Here is a 22,774-nt window from a genome sequence, read left to right as displayed (position 1 = left end):
CCTGTCCACCTTGGTCTCTACCTCTGAAACAGGACCTTCTGATACAGGGTCCCTTCAAACATCAAAATCTAACTTCTCTGAAGCTGACTGCTTGGAAATTGAACGCTTGATTTTATCAAGACGTGGGTTTTCTGAGTCAGTTATTGATACCTTAATACAGGCTAGGAAACCTGTTACCAGAAAGATTTACCATAAGATATGGCGTAAATACCTATATTGGTGTGAATCCAAAGGTTACTCTTGGAGTAAGGTTAGGATTCCTAGGATATTGTCTTTTCTACAAGAAGGTTTAGAAAAGGGTTTATCTGCTAGTTCATTAAAGGGACAGATCTCAGCTCTGTCCATTCTGTTACACAAACGTCTGTCAGAAGTTCCTGACGTCCAGGCTTTTTGTCAGGCTTTGGCCAGGATTAAGCCTGTGTTTAAAACTGTTGCTCCACCATGGAGTTTAAACCTTGTTCTTAATGTTTTACAGGGCGTTCCGTTTGAACCCCTTCATTCCATTGATATAAAGTTGTTATCTTGGAAAGTTCTATTTTTAATGGCTATTTCCTCGGCTCGAAGAGTCTCTGAATTATCAGCCTTACATTGTGATTCTCCTTATTTGATTTTTCATTCGGATAAGGTAGTCCTGCGTTCTAAACCTGGGTTCTTACCTAAGGTAGTTACTAACAGGAATATCAATCAAGAGATTGTTGTTCCTTCTTTATGCCCAAATCCTTCTTCAAAGAAGGAACGTCTACTGCACAACCTGGATGTAGTCCGTGCTCTAAAATTTTACTTACAGGCAACTAAGGAATTTCGACAAACGTCTTCTCTGTTTGTCATTTACTCTGGGCAGAGGAGAGGTCAAAAAGCTTCCGCTACCTCTTTCTTTTTGGCTTCGTAGCATAATTCGTTTAGCTTATGAGACTGCTGGACAGCAGCCTCCTGAAAGAATTACAGCTCATTCTACTAGAGCTGTGGCTTCCACTTGGGCCTTCAAGAATGAGGCCTCTGTTGAACAGATTTGCAAGGCTGCAACTTGGTCTTCGCTTCATACTTTTTCCAAATTTTACAAATTTGACACTTTTGCTTCATCGGAGGCTATTTTTGGGAGAAAGGTTCTTCAGGCAGTGGTTCCTTCTGTATAAAGAGCCTGCCTATCCCTCCCGTCATCCGTGTACTTTTGCTTTGGTATTGGTATCCCAGAAGTAATGATGACCCGTGGACTGATCACACTTAACAGAAGAAAACATAATTTATGCTTACCTGATAAATTCCTTTCTTCTGTAGTGTGATCAGTCCACGGCCCGCCCTGTTTTTAAGGCAGGTAAATATTTTTTAATTTATACTCCAGTCACCACTTCACCCTTGGCTTTTCCTTTCTCGTTGGTCCTTGGTCGAATGACTGGGAGTGACGTAGAGGGGAGGAGCTATATGCAGCTCTGCTGGGTGAATCCTCTTGCACTTCCTGTTGGGGAGGAGTAATATCCCAGAAGTAATGATGACCCGTGGACTGATCACACTACAGAAGAAAGGAATTTATCAGGTAAGCATAAATTATGTTTTTTCACAAATTTTTTCACAAACTTTAGGTTTCTCACTGAAATTATTTACAAACAACTTATGCAATTATAGAATAAATGGTTGTAAATGCTTCTCTGGGATCCCCTTTGTTCAGAAATAGCAGACATATATGGCTTTGGCTTTGCTTTTTGGTAATTAGAAGGCTGCTAAATGCCACTGCGCACAATACGTGTATTATGCCCAGCATTGAAGGGGTTAATTAGGGAGCATGTAGGGAGCTTCTAGGGTTAATTTTAGCTTTAGTGTAGCGTAGTAGACAACCCCAAGTATTGATCTAGGCCCATTTTAATATATTTCATGCCCCCATTTCACCGCCAAATGCGATCAAAGTAAAAAAAACGTTAATTTTTTTTACAATTTTAGGTTTCTCACTGAAATTATTTACAAACAGCTTGTGCAATTATGGCACAAATGGTTGTAAATGCTTCTCTGGGATGCCCTTTGTTCAGAAATAGCAGACATATATGACTTTGGCGTTGCTTTATGGTAATTAGAAAGTCGCTAAATGCTGCTGCGCATCACACGTGTATTATGGCTAGCAGTGAAGGGGTTAATTAGGTAGTTTGTAGGGAGCTTGCAGGGTTAATTTTAGCTTTAGTGTAGAGATCAGCCTCCCACCTGACACATCCCACCCCCTGATCCCTCCCAAACAGCTCCCTTCTCTCCCCCACCCCACAATTGTCACCGCCATCTTAAGTACTGGCAGAAAGTCTGCCAGTACTAAAATAAAAGTTTTTTTTTTTTAAGAAAAAAAAAAAAAAGCATATTTACATATGCTGTGTTTAGGATCCCCCCTTAACCCCCAACCTCCCTGATCCCTCCCAAAACAGCTCTCTAAGCCTCCCTCTCAGCCTTATTGGGGGCCATCTTGGGTACTGGCAGCTGTCTGCCAGTACCCAGTTTGAACAATCAAATGTTTTTTATTTTTTTTTTATTTTTATTTTTTTTCTGTAGTGTAGCTCAATCCCCCAACCCCCCCCCCCCCCCCCCCCCCACGGACCAACCCCCACCACCTAAATGACACCTAAGGTTTTTTTATATATTTAAATTTTGTCCCACTTTTATTTTGGGACACATTTTTTCCGTAGTGTAGCAGTTCCCACCCGCTCCCTCCCCGTGCACGCGTCCGCCCCCTTGTGCACGTGCGCGTGCCCGCGCTCGCCCCCGGACGTATCCGCCCACGATCCCGCCCCCCTCCACATGACCAGGGCCATCGATGGCCGCCACCCACCTCCCACACCGGCTCCCACCCACCAACGATACCGGCCATCGATGTCCGGTGCAGAGAGGGCCACAGAGTGGCTCTCTCTGCATCGGATGGCCGTAAAAGGTTATTGCAGGATGCCTCCATATCGAGGCATCACTGCAATAACCGGAAAGCAGCTGGAAGCGAGCAGGATCGCTTCCAGCTGCTTTCCACACCGAGGATGTGCAGGGTACGTCCTCAGGCGTTAACTGCCTTTTTTCTGAGGACGTACCCTGCACGTCCTCGGTCGTTAAGGGGTTAATATGAAGTGGTTAGGACACCAGCACTGTTTCCTTGCAGTCTATTTTTGCTTTTTAAAGGTTAATCCGATGAGGGTTTTTTTTTCCTGCGGTTTGTTATGTTTCTGAGCTTTAGTAATGATGTTTTCTATTTTAGATTTATACAGGCCAAGTCATACAAACTGTAACTTGATAAATTGTCAGTGTCCGCGCCTACCAACAGTAGGATAGAAAAGATATGGAGAGAACATTTTTTGAGTTAGTTTTGCATTCACTGGAGAAAGATTATCAGATTATAAAAATATTATAGCTAGATTGTAAATTGTACAGTAGTCGGGTGGGGACTGTATAGAACTTTATAAAATCAAGTTTTCTCCAACATAGGTGTGTCCGGTCCACGGCGTCATCCTTACTTGTGGGATATTCTCTTCCCCAACAGGAAATGGCAAAGAGCCCAGCAAAGCTGGTCACATGATCCCTCCTAGGCTCCGCCTACCCCAGTCATTCTCTTTGCCGTTGTACAGGCAACATCTCCACGGAGATGGCTTAGAGTTTTTTAGTGTTTAACTGTAGTTTTTATTATTCAATCAAGAGTTTGTTATTTTAAAATAGTGCTGGTATGTACTATTTACTCTGAAACAGAAAAGAGATGAAGATTTCTGTTTGTAAGAGGAAAATGATTTTAGCAACCGTTACTAAAATCCATGGCTGTTCCACACAGGACTGTTGAGAGGAATTAACTTCAGTTGGGGGAACAGTGAGCAGTCTTTTGCTGCTTGAGGTATGACACATTCTAACAAGACGATGTAATGCTGGAAGCTGTCATTTTCCCTATGGGATCCGGTAAGCCATTTTTATTCAGAAAGTAAATAAGGGCTTCACAAGGGCTTATTAAGACTGTAGACTTTTTCTGGGCTAAATCGATTCATATATTACACATATTTAGCCTTGAGGAATCATTTAATCTGGGTATTTTGGTAAAATAATATCGGCAGGCACTGTTTTAGACACCTTATTCTTTAGGGGCTTTCCCTAATCATAGGCAGAGCCTCATTTTCGCGCCGGTATTGCGCACTTGTTTTTGAGAGGCATGACATGCAGTCGCATGTGTGAGGAGCTCTGATACATAGAAAAGACTTTCTGAAGGCATCATTTGGTATCGTATTCCCCTTTGGGCTTGGTTGGGTCTCAGCAAAGCAGATACCAGGGACTGTAAAGGGGTTAAAGTTAAAAACGGCTCCTGTTCCGTTATTTTAAGGGTTAAAGCTTCCAAATTTGGTGTGCAATACTTTTAAGGCTTTAAGACACTGTGGTGAAATTTTGGTGAATTTTGAACAATTCCTTCATACTTTTTCACATATTCAGTAATAAAGTGTTTTCAGTTTGAAATTTAAAGAGACAGTAACGGTTTTATTTTAAAACGTTTTTTGTGCTTTGTTGACAAGTTTAAGCCTGTTTAACATGTCTGTACCATCAGATAAGCTATGTTCTATATGTATGAAAGCCAATGTGTCTCCCCATTTAAATTTATGTGATAATTGTGCCATAGTGTCCAAACAAAGTAAGGACAGTAATGCCACAGATAATGATATTGCCCAAGATGATTCCTCAAATGAGGGGAGTAAACATACTACATCATCCCCTACTGTGTCTACACCAGTTTTGCCCACACTGGAGGCCCCTAGTACATCTAGTGCGCCAATACTTATTACCATGCAACAATTAACGGTTGTAATGGATAACTCCATAGCAAATCTTTTATCCAAAATGCCTACTTATCAGAGAAAGCGCGATTGCTCTGTTTTAAACACTGAAGCAAGAGGGCGCTGATGATAACTGTTCTGACATACCCTCACACCAATCTCAAGGGGCCAGGAGGGAGGTTTTGTCTGAGGGAGAAATTTCAGATTCAGGAAAAATTTCTCAACAAGCTGAACCTGATGTTGTTACATTTAAATTTAAATTAGAACATCTCCGCGCACTGCTTAAGGAGGTATTATCTACTCTGGATGATTGTGACAATTTGGTCATTCCAGAGAAATTATGTAAGATGGACAAGTTCCTAGAGGTTCCGGTGCCCCCCGAAGCTTTTCCTATACCCAAGCGGGTGGCGGACATAGTAAATAAAGAATGGGAAAGGCCCGGCATACCTTTTGTTCCCTCCCCCTATATTTAAGAAATTTTTTCCTATAGTCGACCCCAGAAAGGACTTATGGCAGACAGTCCCCAAGGTCGAGGGGGCGGTTTCTACTCTAAACAAACGCACTACTATTCCCATAGAAGATAGTTGTGCTTTCAAAGATCCTATGGATAAAAAATTAGAGGGTTTGCTTAAAAAGATGTTTGTTCAGCAAGGTTACCTTCTACAACCAATTTCATGCATTGTTCCTGTCACTACGGCAGCGTGTTTCTGGTTCGAGGAACTAGAAAAGTCGCTCAGTAAAGAATCTTCGTATGAGGAGGTTATGGACAGAGTTCAAGCACTTAAATTGGCTAACTCTTTTATTCTAGATGCCGCTTTGCAATTAGCTAGATTAGCGGCGAAAAATTCAGGGTTTGCTATCGTGGTGCGCAGAGCGCTTTGGCTAAAGTCTTGGTCAGCGGATGTGTCTTCCAAGACAAAATTGCTTAACATCCCTTTCAAGGGCAAAACACTGTTTGGACCTGATTTGAAAGAGATTATTTCAGACATCACCTGGGGGAAAGGGCCACGCCCTTCCTCAGGATAGGTCTTTTAAGGCTAGAAATAAGCCTAATTTTCGTCCCTTTCGCAGAAACGGACCAGCCTCTAATTCTACATCCTCTAAGCAAGAGGGTAATACTTCTCAACCCAAACCAGCCTGGAGACCGATGCAAGGCTGGAACAAGGGTAAGCAGGCCAAGAAACCTGCCACTGCTACCAAGACAGCATGAAATGTTGGCCCCCGATCCGGGACCGGATCTGGTGGGGGGCAGACTCTCTCTCTTCGCTCAGGCTTGGGCAAGAGATGTTCTGGATCCTTGGGCACTAGAAATAGTCTCCCAAGGTTATCTTCTGGAATTCAAGGGGCTTCCCCCAAGGGGGAGGTTCCACAGGTCTCAATTGTCTTCAGACCACATAAAAAGACAGGCATTCTTACATTGTGTAGAAGACCTGCTAAAAATGGGAGTGATTCATCCTGTTCCATTAGGAGAACAAGGGATGGGGTTCTACTCCAATCTGTTCATAGTTCCCAAAAAAGAGGGAACGTTCAGACCAATCTTAGATCTCAAGATCTTAAACAAGTTTCTCAAGGTTCCATCGTTCAAGATGGAAACCATTCGAACAATTCTTCCTTCCATCCAGGAAGGTCAATTCATGACCACGGTGGATTTATAGGATGCGTATCTACATATTCCTATCCACAAGGAACATCATCGGTTCCTAAGGTTCGCATTCCTGGACAAGCATTACCAGTTCGTGGCGCTTCCTTTCGGATTAGCCACTGCTCCAAGGATTTTCACAAAGGTACTAGGGTCCCTTCTAGCGGTGCTAAGACCAAGGGGCATTGCAGTAGTACCTTACTTGGACGACATTCTGATTCAAGCGTCGTCCCTTCCTCAAGCAAAGGCTCACACGGACATAGTCCTGGCCTTTCTCAGATCTCACGGATGGAAAGTGAACGTGGAAAAGAGTTCTCTATCTCCGTCGACAAGGGTTCCCTTCTTGGGAACAATAATAGACTCCTTAGAAATGAGGATTTTTCTGACAGAGGCCAGAAAAACAAAACTTCTAAACTCTTGTCGGACACTTCATTCCGTTCCTCTTCCTTCCATAGCGCAGTGCATGGAAGTAATAGGTTTGATGGTAGCGGCAATGGACATAGTTCCTTTTGCGCGCATTCATCTAAGACCATTACAACTGTGCATGCTCAGACAGTGGAATGGGGATTATACAGACTTGTCTCCGAAGATTCAAGTAGATCAAAGGACCAGAGATTCACTCCGTTGGTGGCTGACCCTGGACAACCTGTCACAGGGAATGAGCTTCCGCAGACCAGAGTGGGTCATTGTCACGACCGACGCCAGTCTGAGTGGGCTGGGGCGCGGTCTGGGAATCCCTGAAAGCTCAGGGTCTATGGTCTCGGGAAGAATCTCTTCTCCCGATAAACATTCTGGAACTGAGAGCGATATTCAATGCTCTCAGAGCTTGGCCTCATCTAGCAAAGGCCAAATTCATAAGGTTTCAATCAGACAACATGACGACAGTTGCATATATCAACCATCAGGGGGGAACAAGGAGTTCCCTGGCGATGGAAGAAGTGACCAAGATAATTCAATGGGCGGAGGATCACTCCTGCCACTTGTCTGCAATCCACATCCCAGGAGTGGAAAATTGGGAAGCGGATTTTCTGAGTCGTCAGACATTGCATCCGGGGGAGTGGGAACTCCATCCGGAAATCTTTGCCCAAATCACTCAACTGTGGGGCATTCCAGACATGGATCTGATGGCCTCTCGTCAGAACTTCAAGGTTCCTTGCTACGGGTCCAGATCCAGGGATCCCAAGGCGACTCTAGTAGATGCACTAGTAGCACCTTGGACCTTCAAACTAGCTTATGTATTCCCGCCGTTTCCTCTCATCCCCAGGCTGGTAGCCAGGATCCATCAGGAGAGGGCGTCGGTGATCTTGATAGCTCCTGCGTGGCCACGCAGGACTTGGTATGCAGATCTGGTGAATATGTCATCGGCTCCACCATGGAAGCTACCTTTGAGACGAGACCTTCTTGTTCAAGGTCCGTTCGAACATCCGAATCTGGTCTCACTCCAGCTGACTGCTTGGAGATTGAACGCTTGATTTTATCAAAACGAGGGTTCTCAGATTCTGTTATTGATACTCTTGTTCAGGCCAGAAAGCCTGTAACTAGAAAAATTTACCACAAAATATGGAAAAAATATATCTGTTGGTGTGAATCTAAAGGATTCCCCTGGGACAAGGTAAAGATTCCTAAGATTCTATCTTTTCTCCAAGAAGGATTGGAGAAAGGATTATCTGCAAGTTCCTTGAAGGGACAGATTTCTGCCTTGTCTGTGTTACTTCACAAAAAGCTGGCAGCTGTGCCAGATGTTCAAGCCTTTGTTCAGGCTCTGGTTAGAATCAAGCCTGTTTACAAACCTTTGACTCCTCCTTGGAGTCTCAACTTAGTTCTTTCAGTTCTTCAGGGGGTTCCGTTTGAACCCTTACATTCCGTTGATATTAAGTTATTATCTTGGAAAGTTTTTTGTTTTTGGTTGCAATTTCTTCTGCTAGAAGAGTTTCAGAATTATCTGCTCTGCAGTGTTCTCCTCCTTATCTGGTGTTCCATGCAGATAAGGTGGTTTTACGTACTAAACCTGGTTTTCTTCCAAAAGTTGTTTCTAACAAAAACATTAACCAGGAGATAGTCGTGCCTTCTTTGTGTCCGAAACCAGTTTCGAAGAAGGAACGTTTGTTGCACAATTTGGATGTTGTTCGCGCTCTAAAATTCTATTTAGATGCTACAAAGGATTTTAGACAAACATCTTCCTTGTTTGTTGTTTATTCTGGTAAAAGGAGAGGTCAAAAAGCAACTTCTACCTCTCTCTCTTTTTGGATTAAAAGCATCATCAGATTGGCTTACGAGACTGCCGGACGGCAGCCTCCTGAAAGAATCACAGCTCATTCCACTAGGGCTGTGGCTTCCACATGGGCCTTCAAGAACGAGGCTTCTGTTGATCAGATATGTAGGGCAGCGACTTGGTCTTCACTGCACACTTTTACCAAATTTTACAAGTTTGATACTTTTGCTTCTTCTGAGGCTGTTTTTGGGAGAAAGGTTTTGCAAGCCGTGGTGCCTTCCATTTAGGTGACCTGATTTGCTCCCTCCCTTCATCCGTGTCCTAAAGCTTTGGTATTGGTTCCCACAAGTAAGGATGACGCCGTGGACCGGACACACCTATGTTGGAGAAAACAGAATTTATGTTTACCTGATAAATTACTTTCTCCAACGGTGTGTCCGGTCCACGGCCCGCCCTGGTTTTTTAATCAGGTCTGATAATTTATTTTCTTTAACTACAGTCACCACGGTATCATATGGTTTCTCCTATGCAAATATTCCTCCTTAACGTCGGTCGAATGACTGGGGTAGGCGGAGCCTAGGAGGGATCATGTGACCAGCTTTGCTGGGCTCTTTGCCATTTCCTGTTGGGGAAGAGAATATCCCACAAGTAAGGATGACGCCGTGGACCGGACACACCGTTGGAGAAAGTAATTTATCAGGTAAACATAAATTCTGTTTTCTGCTATCCAAAGCACAAATTAATCGCAGAATTTTACATAAATGTATTTAATGATAAATTGTGCAATAATCATTGTACATTTTTAATAATAATAATATTGGCTAAAAGTTTAGCTGGGTAGTCGGTAAAATCAGCCTTGTGTTGCACCCGTTGGAAAAGGTCTTGGTCATTGGTGGATCATGCTGTAAATATCTGAATGAATTGTATTAAAGGCATATGCTGACACAATGATTAAATACTCTTCTTTGTTACAGCATTTTCAAGTTTAGCCCCCCCCCTCCCCACATTGTGGGTTCTGAGCAGAACACAGCAGACAATTGGCTGGTTGTGCAGCTGCTGTTTCTTATGTACTGACCTTTTTGTGTGCTATTCAGGACCTGCAGAGTTTGCAGCTCTTGAGAAGTAATTTACGTATGTATTTAACCTCATTTGCGAGGATTAAAAACTGTTATTTTATGTAAAATGATAGGGATTAGAGCATGCATTTTTTGCATTGGAAAATTTCTTTAAATCTGTGCTGTAGTTATAGGCTTGATTTATCATTCTATGGCGGACAGGGGCATAAATATGCGCCCCAGTCCTCCGCAGCTCGGCTCTGGCTAACTGAATTCCGCTAGCGGAATTCAGCATTACCCAAGAACGCTATTTTGCGCTCTTGTGCAACTTTGCCCCCTGCCCGAGCACCGGCAGTATCCACTCCCTAAAGAATCATAGTACTCAAAACTGTTGAATGTATTTGAAAGAGCAGCTGTTAAAGGGTCATTCCAGTCCAATTTTAAATGTACATAGATGAATAACATCTTTGCGTAGAAACATAGTTTTAGTGTTAGTATTTTTCTCTGCACGTGCATGTGAAGCATAGCTAGATATTCTCAGTGCACCAGCATATTTTTAATACTGCAGCTGCTTAGAGCACCAGTGGGGCTTGTATCATGTAAGCAATTAACAAATTGGATCGTTACCAGATGGAACAAGCACCTTAGGCTCTCTGAGCAAGTGCTGTGTTTAAAATGCTGGTGCACGGTTCATACTTAAATACACTTTTGAAACGGCTAAAGCTTTTATAAGAATCGTTTTTGCTAATACATGTAGATTACAAAAATGCTTCTATTCAAAACTGAAATGCATCCATGTGGATTCCAATTATCTGTTGCTGAAAGGGACAACTCCATAGTAAAAGCTGATTTATTTAACACAGGAACATAAATAAAAAAAAAAAAGCAATAATACATTTTACAATATCCTGGTTTACATGGAACAAAGAAAGTTTTGTGATTTTTTTTTTTTTAATTAATCAGTTTAATTTCTGAGTTATTCTGTGTAAGAAATTATGCAATTCACTATAGTATTGTTGCTGCAGCAGGAACTGTAGTGTCATTTTTAGATAATTTAAAGGGACAGTAAAGTCAAAATTAAACTTTCATGATTCAGATAGAGCATGCAATTTTAAACACCTTTCCAATTTACTTCTGTTATCAAATTTGCTTTGTTCTCTTGGTATCTTCTATTAAAGAGTAAAACTAGGAAGGCTCAGGAGTGTGCATGTGCCTTTAGTACTCTTTTAATAGTACATTTTCATTAAATTAAAAGTGGATATCAGAAATAAAAACATTCAGTATGGCTCTGTTAATGTGTCGTTTTAATAACGTGTTGCAATCCTTTCCCCATAGGATTTTCCTCAGCTGGTGATGTGGTAGTTTCACCAGAAAGCAAATCCACAGACTGTGCTCACGAGCTGAGTACACCTGAGGTTAATGCTATCCATGAACAGAGGAACCAAAGGCAGCTGCTGCGAGAGTATCTGTTCTCCGTTATTCGAGAAGAATTTGAGAAGACAGAGGATGTCAGGATGCTTCCCACATGTCTTCATCAGGTAATTTATTCATTCTCGCTTTCATCTCTCGTGTATTTCTCCAATTTGCAATCTCTCACTGTCTTTTTCTTGCTGTCTCTCTCGTCCGTAATGTTAATCTCTCTCCCCATCGCATAATTATTTTATGTGCTAATAGGTATTGATGTCTTGCTTTCTTAAATGACTCAGAGTACTTTCACTTGGCTGCATTTATAGAGTAAAGTACATTGCTAAACTTGCTACATCTTGTGCTAATATGCAGGGTGACTGGTTCAGTTTAAAGGGATACTGAAGTCAAAATTAAACTTTCATGATTCAGATAGAGCATGGCATTTTAAACCACTTTCAAATTTTCTTCCATTAACAAAATGTGCACAGTCTTTTTATATTTACACTTTCTTTCCTTAAGATATGGTGAGTCCACGGCGTCCTAAATTACTGCTGGGAATATCACTCCTGGCCAGCAGGAGGAAAAGAGCACCACAGCCAAGCTGTTAAATATCACTCCCTTTCCCACAATCCCCAGTCATTCTCTTTGCCTCTGTCATGGAGGAGGTGAAGTTTTTGGTGTCAGAAGAGTCTTCGCTACAAGCAAGATTTTTATTGTTTTAAGAAAGCCTTAGTAGGTTTACTATGATCTTTCCTTTGTTTCAAGGATTGGGTCTAACCGTAGTCCACGTTAATCTCTTCAGTAAAGTAGTTGTGGTTTTAAAGCAGTTGAGGAACTTGTAAGGTTGGTTTTGCTGCATTTTCCTAACATATTTGCTGCCCTAGTATAGAAAGCCAGAGTAGGTTTGCTCTCATCTTTCGTTTTTCCACAGGCCAGATGCCTAGAATACAGGTAAGTGCTGGGAAGGCTGGCACTGAAAGCTGCAGATTATTGGATTTAGCATTATCCTTGGTAAGGATTTTAACCCTTTGAGTGCTAAGCAGGCTTCTAAGCAGCATGCCCCCTGCTCCTATACTTAACATTTAGAATTTTAAATAAAGTTGTGCAGTGACGTCATCACGTCATTGTGCGTGACGTCACCACGCATAATGTGAAGCCCCGGCGATGCCTGCCACTATGCAGGCCCGATCGCAGGTGTAGGAGCGGATGGGAGCCCCCAGATCTCCCTCAAGGCGGGAGAGTACTAGCGACGGCTCTGAGCCGTCGTTGGCACCAGAGTGGGAAACTCTGCGATGGCTCAGAACCGTCGTTAGCACTCAAGGGGTTAACAGGCAGTGTGCAGGCACTTTAATACAGGGTTAATACCTTGTTCTTTATGTGACAGAGAGACAGTGTTTAGCCCCTTAGAGGAAGGGGTCAACTTTATGTGCTTATTTATTGAGATATCAGTGTGCTTTGGTGCAATAACTGGGAAAGAGCCGTCGCTGGAAGAGCGGCTGGATGTGCGCATTTTTGTGGCGCAGTATTAGTTTAAGGAAGATCATGTGACTCCCTCTTTCTCTGCTGGAGTGAATATCGACACGGAGCTTTTGGACCTCCATAAAGTGAACGGCTCTACTTAGTGTTTTCCATCTAAAGGGGAGGAGACTCCACGGCTTTATTCATTACTGTTGGGAATTATGTACCTGGCCACCAGGAGGAGGCAAAGACACCCCAGCCAAAGGCTTAAATACCTCCCCCACTCCCCTCGTCCCCCAGTCATTCTTTGCCTTTCGTCACAGGAGGACGGCAGAGAAGTGCTGAAGATCGGAGTAGTCTCTTATGGAGGGTAGTGCTCTTCGCATTGGGACTAGAGTTTTAAATGCGATATCATCCCGACTCATATTAACAGCTCCACAAGCAATCAGCGTTGACGAGTTTCACTGCCTGCTTTCTACACTCCAGTCCATGTCAGGAGCGAGGCTACTAACCAGTCACACTTGAAGGGCCATGTTCCTGTTCCACGGCGTAGATTCTGGTAAGATTGTTTCATTTTTTATTACATAATGATAACACGGAAGACAGGGTCACAGTGTGATGCCTTTTATCTTTAAAGAATCAAGGGTTAATATTCTTGGAAAGGGGATTATTGAACAGGGGGGGGTTATACATGATATTGTTTGAGTCATTGCTGCGTTATGTGCAAGATGAGGCTCTGGCAATGTGTGGAACTTTCAGGTGACTTATGGGAGTGTTGCGCAGCCATTTTCTCTTGTAAGGTGTATCCAGTCCACGGATCATCCATTACTTGTGGGATATTCTCCTTCCCAACAGGAAGCTGCAAGAGGATCACCCACAGCAGAGCTATCTATATAGCTCCTCCCCTTCCTGCCACCTCCAGTCATTCTCTTGCAGCTATCGACAAGCATGGAAGCAGTTAGAGAGATGTGGTGTAATTTAGTTGTTTTTTCTTCAATTCAAAAGTTTGTTATTTTTAAATGGTACCGGAGTTGTACTATTTTGGTCTCAGGCAGAAAATAGAAGAAGAGTCTGCCTGTGGTCTCTAATGATCTTAGCAGGTTGTAACTAAGATCCATTGCTGTTCTCACACATAACTGAAGAGAGAGTTAACTTCAGCTTGGGGAATGGCGTGCAGGGTATCCTGCTATGAGCTATGTGCAGTCTAAATTTTTCTAAAGAAATTTATATATGCTAGAAAATGCTGTTGATACCAGATTTATTTAAGGTAAGTCTGATTACAGTGATTTAATAATGACTAGTATCATCCTTACTATTAGAGGTAACACTCTTATTATTTTTTCAAATTACTGAAATATAAAACGTTTGCTGGGAGTGCTTAAACGTTTTTTCTCTTGTTAAGTGTGTTCAGTCCACGGGTCATCCATTACTTATGGGATATATTCTCCTTCCCAACAGGAAGTTGCAAGAGGATCACCCAAGCAGAGCTGCTATATAGCTCCTCCCCTCACATGTCATATCCAGTCATTCTCTTGCAACCCTCAACAAAGAAGGAGGTCGCGAGAGGAGTTGGAGTTTTTACTTAATTATTCTTCAATCAAAAGTTTGTTATTTTAAATGGCACCGGAGTGTGCTGTTTTTTCTATCTCAGGCAGTATTTGGAAGAAGAAACTGCCTGCATTTTCTATGGTCTTAACAGGCGTAACTAAGATCCACTGGCTGTTCTCGACATTCTGAGGAGTGGGGTAACTTCAGAAAATGGGAATAGCATGCGGGGTCTCCCGCAAAGGAGGTATGTGCAGTACAATATTTTCTGGGAATGGAATTGACTAAGAAAACACTGCTGTTACACGTATGATGTAAGTACAGCCTTAAATGCAGTAGTAGTGACTGGTATCAGGCTGATAAATGTATGCACAGTAGAGTTATTTTCTAGGGACTAGAATTTGACTGAAAAATACTGTTAATACTGATATAATGTGTGAGCCTTAACTGCAGTAGAAGCGACTGGTAGCAGGCTTAGTAATAACTTTACACAGCATCTGAAATGTTGTTTTTTAAAACGTTTACTGGCATGTTAATCGTTTTGTGAGGTACTTTGGTGATAAATCTTTTTGGGCATAATTTTTTTCCACATGGCTAACGTATATTTCTGCATAGAAACAGTTATATCAGGTCTCCCACTGTTGTAATAGGAGTGGGAGGGACCTCTTTTTAGCGCCTTGTTGCGCAGTTAAAATTCTAGCACAGTCTTCCTGCTTCTTCCTCTTTGATCCAGGACGTCTCTAGAGAGCTCAGGGATCTTCAAAATTCGTTTTTGAGGGAGGTAATCAGTCACAGCAGACCTGTGACAGTGTGTTTGACTGTGATAAAAGCGTTAAATCTTAATTTGATATCCGTTTTTGGGTACTGAGGGGTTAATCATCCTTTTGCTAATGGGTGCAATCCTCTGCTAATTAATACATTTAAAGAATTGTTGACTATAACTGAATTAGTTCTTTGTATTCAACTGTGTTTTTAAAAAAAAAAAAAAAAAAAAAAGCGCTGCAGCGTTTTTTATATTGCTTGTAAACTTATTGAAAGTAATTTCCAAGCTTGCTAGCTTCATTGCTAGTCTGTTTAAACATGTCTGATACAGAGGAATCTGCTTGTTCATTATGTTTAAAAGCCGATGTGGAGCCTAATAGAAATATGTGTACCAATTGTATTGATATTACTTTGAATAAAAGTCAATCTGTACCGATAAAGAAATTATCACCAGACAACGAGAGGGAAGTTATGCCGTCTAACTCTCCTCACGTATCAGTACCTTCGTCTCCCGCTCGGGAGGTGCGTACGATTGAGGCGCCAAGTACATCAAGGCCCTTACAAATCACTTTACATGATATGGCTAATGTTATGAAAGAAGTATTATACAATATGCCCGAGTTAAGAGGCAAGCTGTCTTAAGAGGCAAGCGCGACAGCTCTGGGTTAAGGACAGAGCGCACCGATGACACGAGAGCCATGTCTGATACTGCGTCACAATTTGCAGAACATGAGGACGGAGAGCTTCATTCTGTGGGTGACGGTTCTGATTCGGGGAGACCGGATTCAGAAATTTCAAATTTTAAATTTAAGCTTGAGAACCTCCGCGTGTTGCTAGGGGAGGTGTTAGCGGCTCTGAATGATTGTGACACGGTGGCAATCCCAGAGAAATTATGTAGGCTGGATAAATACTATGCGGTACCGGTGTGTACTGACGTTTTTCCTATACCAAAGAGGCTTACAGAGATTATTAGCAAGGAGTGGGATAGACCCGGTGTGCCTTTTTCCCCTCCTCCGATATTTAGAAAAATGTTCCCTATAGACGCCACCACACAAGACTTATGGCAGACGGTCCCTAAGGTGGAGGGAGCAGTTTCTACTTTAGCCAAGCGTACCACTATCCCAGTGGAGGATAGCTGTGCTTTCTCAGATCCAATGGATAAAAGATTAGAAGGTTACCTTAAGAAAATGTTTGTTCAACAAGGTTTTATATTACAGCCTCTTGCATGCATTGCGCCTGTCACTGCTGCAGCGGCATTCTGGTTTGAGTCTCTGGAAGAGGCGATTCGCACAGCACCATTGGATGAATCTTTGAGCAAGATTAGAACCCTTAAGCTGGCTAATGCGTTTGTTTCGGATGCCGTAGTGCATTTAACCAAACTTACTGCTAAGAATTCCGGATTCGCCATACAGGCGCGCAGAGCGCTATGGCTTAAATCCTGGTCAGCAGATGTAACTTCTAAGTCTAAACTACTAAACATTCCTTTCAAAGGGCAGACCTTATTTGGGCCCGGCTTGAAGGAAATTATTGCTGACATTACTGGAGGTAAGGGCCACACCCTTCCTCAGGACAGGGCCAAATCAAAGGCCAAACAGTCTAATTTTCGTGCCTTTCGTAATTTCAAGGCAGGAGCAGCATCAACTTCCTCCGCTCCAAAACAGGAAGGAACTACTGCTCGTTACAGACAGGGTTGGAAAGGCAACCAGTCATGGAACAAGGGCAAGCAGGCCAGAAAGCCTACTTCCGCCCCTAAGACAGCATGAAGACAGGGCCCCCTTTCCGGAGACTGATCTAGTGGGGGGCAGACTTTCTCTCTTCGCCCAGGCTTGGGCAAGAGATGTACAGGATCCCTGGACGTTGGAGATTATATCTCAGGGATACCTTCTGGATTTCAAAACTTCTCTTCCACAAGGGAGGTTTCATCTGTCAAGGTTATCAACAAACCTAGTAAAGAAAGAGGCATTTCTACAATGTGTACAAGACCTCTTAGTGATGGGTGTGATCCACCCGGTTCTGCGAACGGAACAGGGGAAAGGGTTTTATTCAAATCTGTTTGTGGTTCCCAAGAAAGAGGGAACCTTCAGACCAATCTTAGACTTAAAAATCTTAAACAAATTCCTAAGGGTTCCATCGTTCAAGATGGAAACCATTCGGACCATCCTACCCATGATCCAAGAGGGTCAATATATGACCACAGTGGACTTAAAGGATGCCTACCTTCACATACCGATTCACAAAGATCATTATCGGTACCTAAGGTTTGCCTTTCTAGACAGGCATTACCAGTTTGTAGCTCTTCCCTTCGGGTTACCTACGGCCCCGAGAATTTTTACAAAGGTTCTGGGCTCACTTCTGGCGGTACTAAGACCGCGAGGCATAGCGGTGGCTCCGTACCTAGACGACATTCTGATACAAGCGTCAAGTTTTCAAAATGCAAAGTCTCATACAGAGATAGTTCTAGCATTTCTGAGATCGCATGGGTGGAAAGTGAACGTGGAAAAGAGTTCTGTTACCACTCACAAGGGTCCCTTTTCTAGGGACTCTTATAGATTCTGTAGAGATGAAGATTTACCTGACGGAGTCCAGGTTATCAAAGATTCTCAATGCTTGCCGTGTCCTTTACTCCATTCCAAGACCATCAGTAGCTCAGTGCATGGAAGTAATCGGCTTAATGGTCGCGGCAATGGACATAGTGCCATTTGCGCGCCTACATCTCAGACCGCTGCAACTATGCATGCTAAGTCAATGGAACGGGGATTACTCAGATCTGTCCCCTTTGCTAAATCTGGACCAGGAGATCAGAGATTCTCTTCTCTGGTGGTTGTCACGGGTTCATCTGTCCAAAGGAATGACTTTTCGCAGACCAGATTGGACGATTGTAACAACAGATGCCAGCCTACTAGGCTGGGGAGCAGTCTGGAACTCCCTGAAGGCTCAGGGATCGTGGACTCAGGAGGAGAGACTCCTCCCGATAAACATTCTAGAATTAAGAGCAATATTCAATGCTCTTCTAGCTTGGCCTCAGTTAGCAACACTGAGGTTCATCAGATTTCAGTTGGACAACATCACGACTGTGGCTTACATCAATCATCAAGGGGGAACCAGGAGTTCCCTAGCGATGTTGGAAGTCTCGAAGATAATTCGCTGGGCAGAGTCTCACTCTTGCCACCTGTCAGCGATCTACATCCCAGGCGTGGAGAACTGGGAGGCGGATTTTCTAAGTCGCCAGACCTTTCATCCGGGGGAGTGGGAACTCCACCCGGAGGTATTTTCTCAACTGATTCGTTGTTGGGGCAAACCGGATCTGGATCTCATGGCATCTCGCCAGAACGCCAAGCTTCCTTGTTACGGATCCAGGTCCAGGGACCCGGGTGCGGTGCTGGTAGATGCATTAGCAGCCCCTTGGGTTTTCAACATAGCTTATGTGTTTCCACCTTTTCCGTTGCTACCTCGACTGATTGCCAGGATCAAACAGGAGAGAGCATCAGTGATTCTGATAGCGCCTGCGTGGCCACGCAGGACCTGGTATGCAGACCTAGTGGACATGTCGTCCTGTCCACCATGGTCTCTACCCCTGAGGCAGGATCTTCTAATTCAGGGTCCTTTCAACCATCCAAACCTAATTTCTCTGAGGCTGACTGTTTGGAAATTGAACGCTTGATTCTATCAAAGCGTGGGTTTTCGGATTCGGTTATTGATACATTAATACAGGCTTGGAAACCTGTTACCAGAAAAATTTACCACAAGATATGGCGTAAATATTTATATTGGTGTGAATCCAAGAGTTACTCATGGAGTTTTGTCAGGCTTTGGCTAGGATTAAGCCTGTGTTTAAAACTGTTGCTCCTCCGTGGAGCTTAAACTTGGTTCTTAAAGTTCTTCAGGGTGTTCCGTTTGAACTCCTTCATTCCATTGATATTAAGCTTTTATCTTGGAAAGTTCTGTTTTTGATGGCTATTTCCTCGGCTCGAAGAGTCTCTGAGTTATCTGCCTTACATTGTGATTCTCCTTATCTGATCTTTCATTCAGACAAGGTAGTCCTGCGTACTAAACCTGGGTTTTTACCTAAGGTTGTTTCTAACAGGAATATCAATCAAGAGATTGTTGTTCCATCGTTATGTCCTAATCCTTCTTCAAAGAAGGAACGTCTTTTGCATAATCTAGACGTGGTCCGTGCCCTGAAGTTCTACTTACAGGCAACTAAATATTTTCGACAAACTTCTTCTCTGTTTGTCGTTTACTCTGGACAGAGGAGAGGTCAAAAGGCTTCGGCTACCTCCTCTCTCTTGACTTCGTAGCATAATACGCTTAGCCTATGAGACTGCTGGACAGCAGCCTCCTGAAAAAATTACAGCTCATTCCACTAGAGCTGTGGCTTCCACCTGGGCCTTTAAGAATGTGGCCTCTGTTGAACAGATTTGCAAGGCTGCAACTTGGTCTTCACTTCATACTTTTTCCAACTTTTACAAATTTGACACTTTTGCTTCTTCGGAGGCTGTTTTTGGGGGAGAGGTTCTACAGGCAGTGGTTCCTTCTGTTTAATGTTCCTGCCTTGTCCCTCCCATCATCCGTGTACTTTAGCTTTGGTATTGGTATCCCATAAGTAATGGATGACCCGTGGACTGAACACACTTAACAAGAGAAAACATAATTTATGCTTACCTGATAAATTTATTTCTCTTGTAGTGTGTTCAGTCCACGGCCCGCCCTGTCTTTTTGAGGCAGGTTCTAAATTTTAAATTATAACTCCAGTCACCACGGCACCCTATAGTTTCTCCTTTCTCGTCTTGTTTCGGTCGAATGACTGGATATGACATGTGAGGGGAGGAGCTATATAGCAGCTCTGCTTGGGTGATCCTCTTGCAACTTCCTGTTGGGAAGGAGAATATATCCCATAAGTAATGGACTGAACACACTACAAGAGAAATAAATTTATCAGGTAAGCATAAATTATGTTTTATATGCTTTCTGGTGATAAACTTTATTGGGGCCCAGTTTTTTTCCACATGGCTGGCTAAAATATGCCTAGGATAATTTTTTTAGGCCTCTCACTGTGTAGACAGGAAGTGGGAGGGGCCTAATTTCGCGCCTAGATGCGCATTAACTTTTGCAGACTGAGACATACAGTTTTCCTGAAGGAGTTCCCTGAATGCTTAGGACCTCTCTGAAGGGTTTTGGTGCTTTCCAAAGTCATTTGTATTGCAAGGTAGGGCCACAGCAGAGCTGTGGCAGTTGGTTGTGACTGTTAAAAAAACATCTATTTCGTTTTTTTGATCCGTTTTTGAAACTAAGGGGTTAATCATCCATTTGCAAGTGGGTGCAATGCTCTGTTAGCCTATTATACACACTGTAAAAATTTTGTTTGATTTACTGCTTTTTTTCACTGTTTTTCAAATTCTGACCTTTTTTATTTCTCTTAAAGGCACAGTACCGTTTTTATTTTTTGCTTGTTAACTTTCTGTAAAGTGTTTTCCAAGCTTGCTGGTCTCATTGCTAGTCTGTTTAAACATGTCTGACATAGAGGAAACTCCTTGTTCATTATGTTTAGAAGCCATGGTGGAACCCCCTCTTAGAATGTGTACCAAATGTACTGATTTCACTTTAAGTTATAAAGACCATATTCTGTCTTTAAAATATTTATCACCAGAGGAATCTGACAAGGGGGAAGTTATGCCGACTAACTCGCCCCACGTGTCAGAGCCTTTGACTCCCGCTCACGGGACTCACGCTCAAGTGGCGCCAAGTACATCTAGCGCGCCCATGGCGTTTACTTTACAAGACATGGCGGCAGTCATGGATAATACACTGTCAGCAGCGGTATTATCCAGAATACCTGGGTTACGAGGAAAGCGAGACAGCTCTGGGGTTAGAAGGAATACAGAGCACTCTGACGCTTTAGTAGCTATGTCTGATACCCCCTCACGGTATGCAGAAGCTGAGGAAGGAGAGCTTCTTTCTGTGGGTGATGTTTCTGACTCAGGGAAGATGATTCAACCTGATTCTGATATAGCAACATTTAAATTTAAGCTTGAACACCTCCGCGTGTTGCTCAGGGAAGTTTTAGCTACTCTGAATGACTGTGACACCATTGCAGTGCCAGAGAAATTGTGCAGATTGGATAAATACTATGCAGTGCCTGTTTTCACTGATGTTTTTCCAATACCTAAAAGGATTTCAGAAATTATTACTAAGGAATGGGATAAACCAGGTGTACCGTTCTCTCCCCCTCCTATTTTTAAGAAATGGTTTCCAATATATGCCGCCACACGGGACTTATGGCAAACGGTCCCTAAGGTGGAGGGAGCAGTTTCTACCCTAGCTAAGCGTACTACTATCCCCGTCGAGGACAGTTGTGCTTTCTTAGATCCAATGGATAAAAAGTTAGAGGGTTACCTTAAGAAAATGTTTATTCAATAAGGTTTTATTCTACAACCTCTTGCATGCATCGCCCCAGTCACTGCTGCGGCGCCTTTCTGGTTTGAGTCTCTGGAAGAGGCTTTACAGGTAGAGACCCCATTGGACGATATACTTGACAAGCTTAGAGCACTTAAGCTAGCCAATTCATTTGTTTCTGATGCCATTGTTCATTTGACTAAACTAACGGCTAAGAATTCTGGTTTTGCTTTTCAGGCGCGTAGGGCGCTATGGCTTAAATTATGATCAGCTGACGTTACTTCAAAGTCTAAGCTTCTTAATATTCCCTTCAAGGGGCAGACCCTATTCGGGCCTGGTTTGAAGGAGATAATTTCTGATATCACGGGAGGGAAAGGACATGCCCTCCCTCAGGACAGGTCTAATAAATCAAGGACCAAACAGACTAATTTTCGTGCCTTTCGAAACTTTAAAATGAGCGCTGCATCAACTTCCTCTAATACAAAACAAGAGGGAACTTTTGCCCAGTCCAAGTCAGTCTGGAGACCTAACCAGGCTTGGAACAAAGGTAAGCAGGCCAAAAAGCCTGCTGCTGCCTCTAAGACAGCATGAAGGATTGGCCCCCGATCCGGTAATGGATCTAGTAGGGGGCAGACTTTCTCTCTTCGCCCAGGCTTGGGCAAGAGATGTCCAGGATCCCTGGGCGTTGGAAATTGTATCCCAGGGATATCTTCTGGACTTCAAAGCTTCCCCTCCAAAAGGGAGATTTCACCTTTCACAATTATCTGCAAACCAGATAAAGAGAGAGGCATTCTTACATTGTGTTCAAGACCTCCAAGTTATGGGAGTGATCCACCCAGTTCCAAAGGAGGAACAGGGACAAGGCTTCTATTCAAATCTGTTTGTGGTTCCCAAGAAAGAGGGAACCTTCAGACCAATCTTAGATCTCAAGATCCTAAACAAATTTCTCAGGGTCCCATCATTCAAGATGGAGACTATTCGTACCATCCTACCTATGATCCAGGAGGGTCAATACATGACTACAGTGGATTTAAAGGATGCTTATCTTCACATTCTGATACACAAAGATCATCATTGGTTTCTCAGGTTTGCCTTCCTGGACAGGCATTACCAGTTTGTAGCTCTTCCCTTTGGGTTAGCTACAGCTCCAAGAATCTTTATGAAGGTTCTGGGGTCACTTCTGGTGGTCCTAAGGCCGCGGGGCATAGCAGTGGCCCCTTATTTAGACGACATTCTGATACAGGCGTCAAATTTCCAAATTGCCAAGTCTCATACGGACATAGTTCTGGCATTTCTGAGGTCGCACGGGTGGAAAGTGAATGAAGAGAAGAGTTCTCTATCCCCTCCTTTCTGATAGATTCTGTAGAAATGAGGATTTACCTGACAGAGACCAGGTTATCAAAACTTCTAAATTCTTGCCGTGTTCTTTATTCTACTTCTCGCCCTTTGGTGGCTCAGTGTATGGAAGTAATCGGCTTAATGGTAGCGGCAATGGACATAGTGCCGTTTGCCCGCCTACATCTCAGACCGCTGCAACTCTGCATGC

At 43.2% G+C, this 22,774-nt stretch overlaps 1 protein-coding gene across 2 annotated transcripts in view; it reads left to right on the top strand.

The window, feature by feature from the left end:
* Nucleotides 1-22,774, top strand: part of CNST (consortin, connexin sorting protein) — a 405,923-nt gene that overhangs the window by 110,614 nt on the left and 272,535 nt on the right. For both annotated transcript variants that reach the window (XM_053711046.1, XM_053711045.1), the window contains exon 4: nucleotides 10,999-11,201. In XM_053711046.1, the coding sequence (XP_053567021.1) occupies nucleotides 10,999-11,201 (203 nt within the window). The remainder of the gene's footprint in view (nucleotides 1-10,998; nucleotides 11,202-22,774) is intronic.

The sequence above is a fragment of the Bombina bombina genome, chromosome 4 (assembly GCF_027579735.1).
Source record: "Bombina bombina isolate aBomBom1 chromosome 4, aBomBom1.pri, whole genome shotgun sequence".
In the NCBI taxonomy this organism is placed as follows: domain Eukaryota; kingdom Metazoa; phylum Chordata; class Amphibia; order Anura; family Bombinatoridae; genus Bombina; species Bombina bombina.
This window is presented reverse-complemented; position numbering and strand designations above follow the sequence as displayed.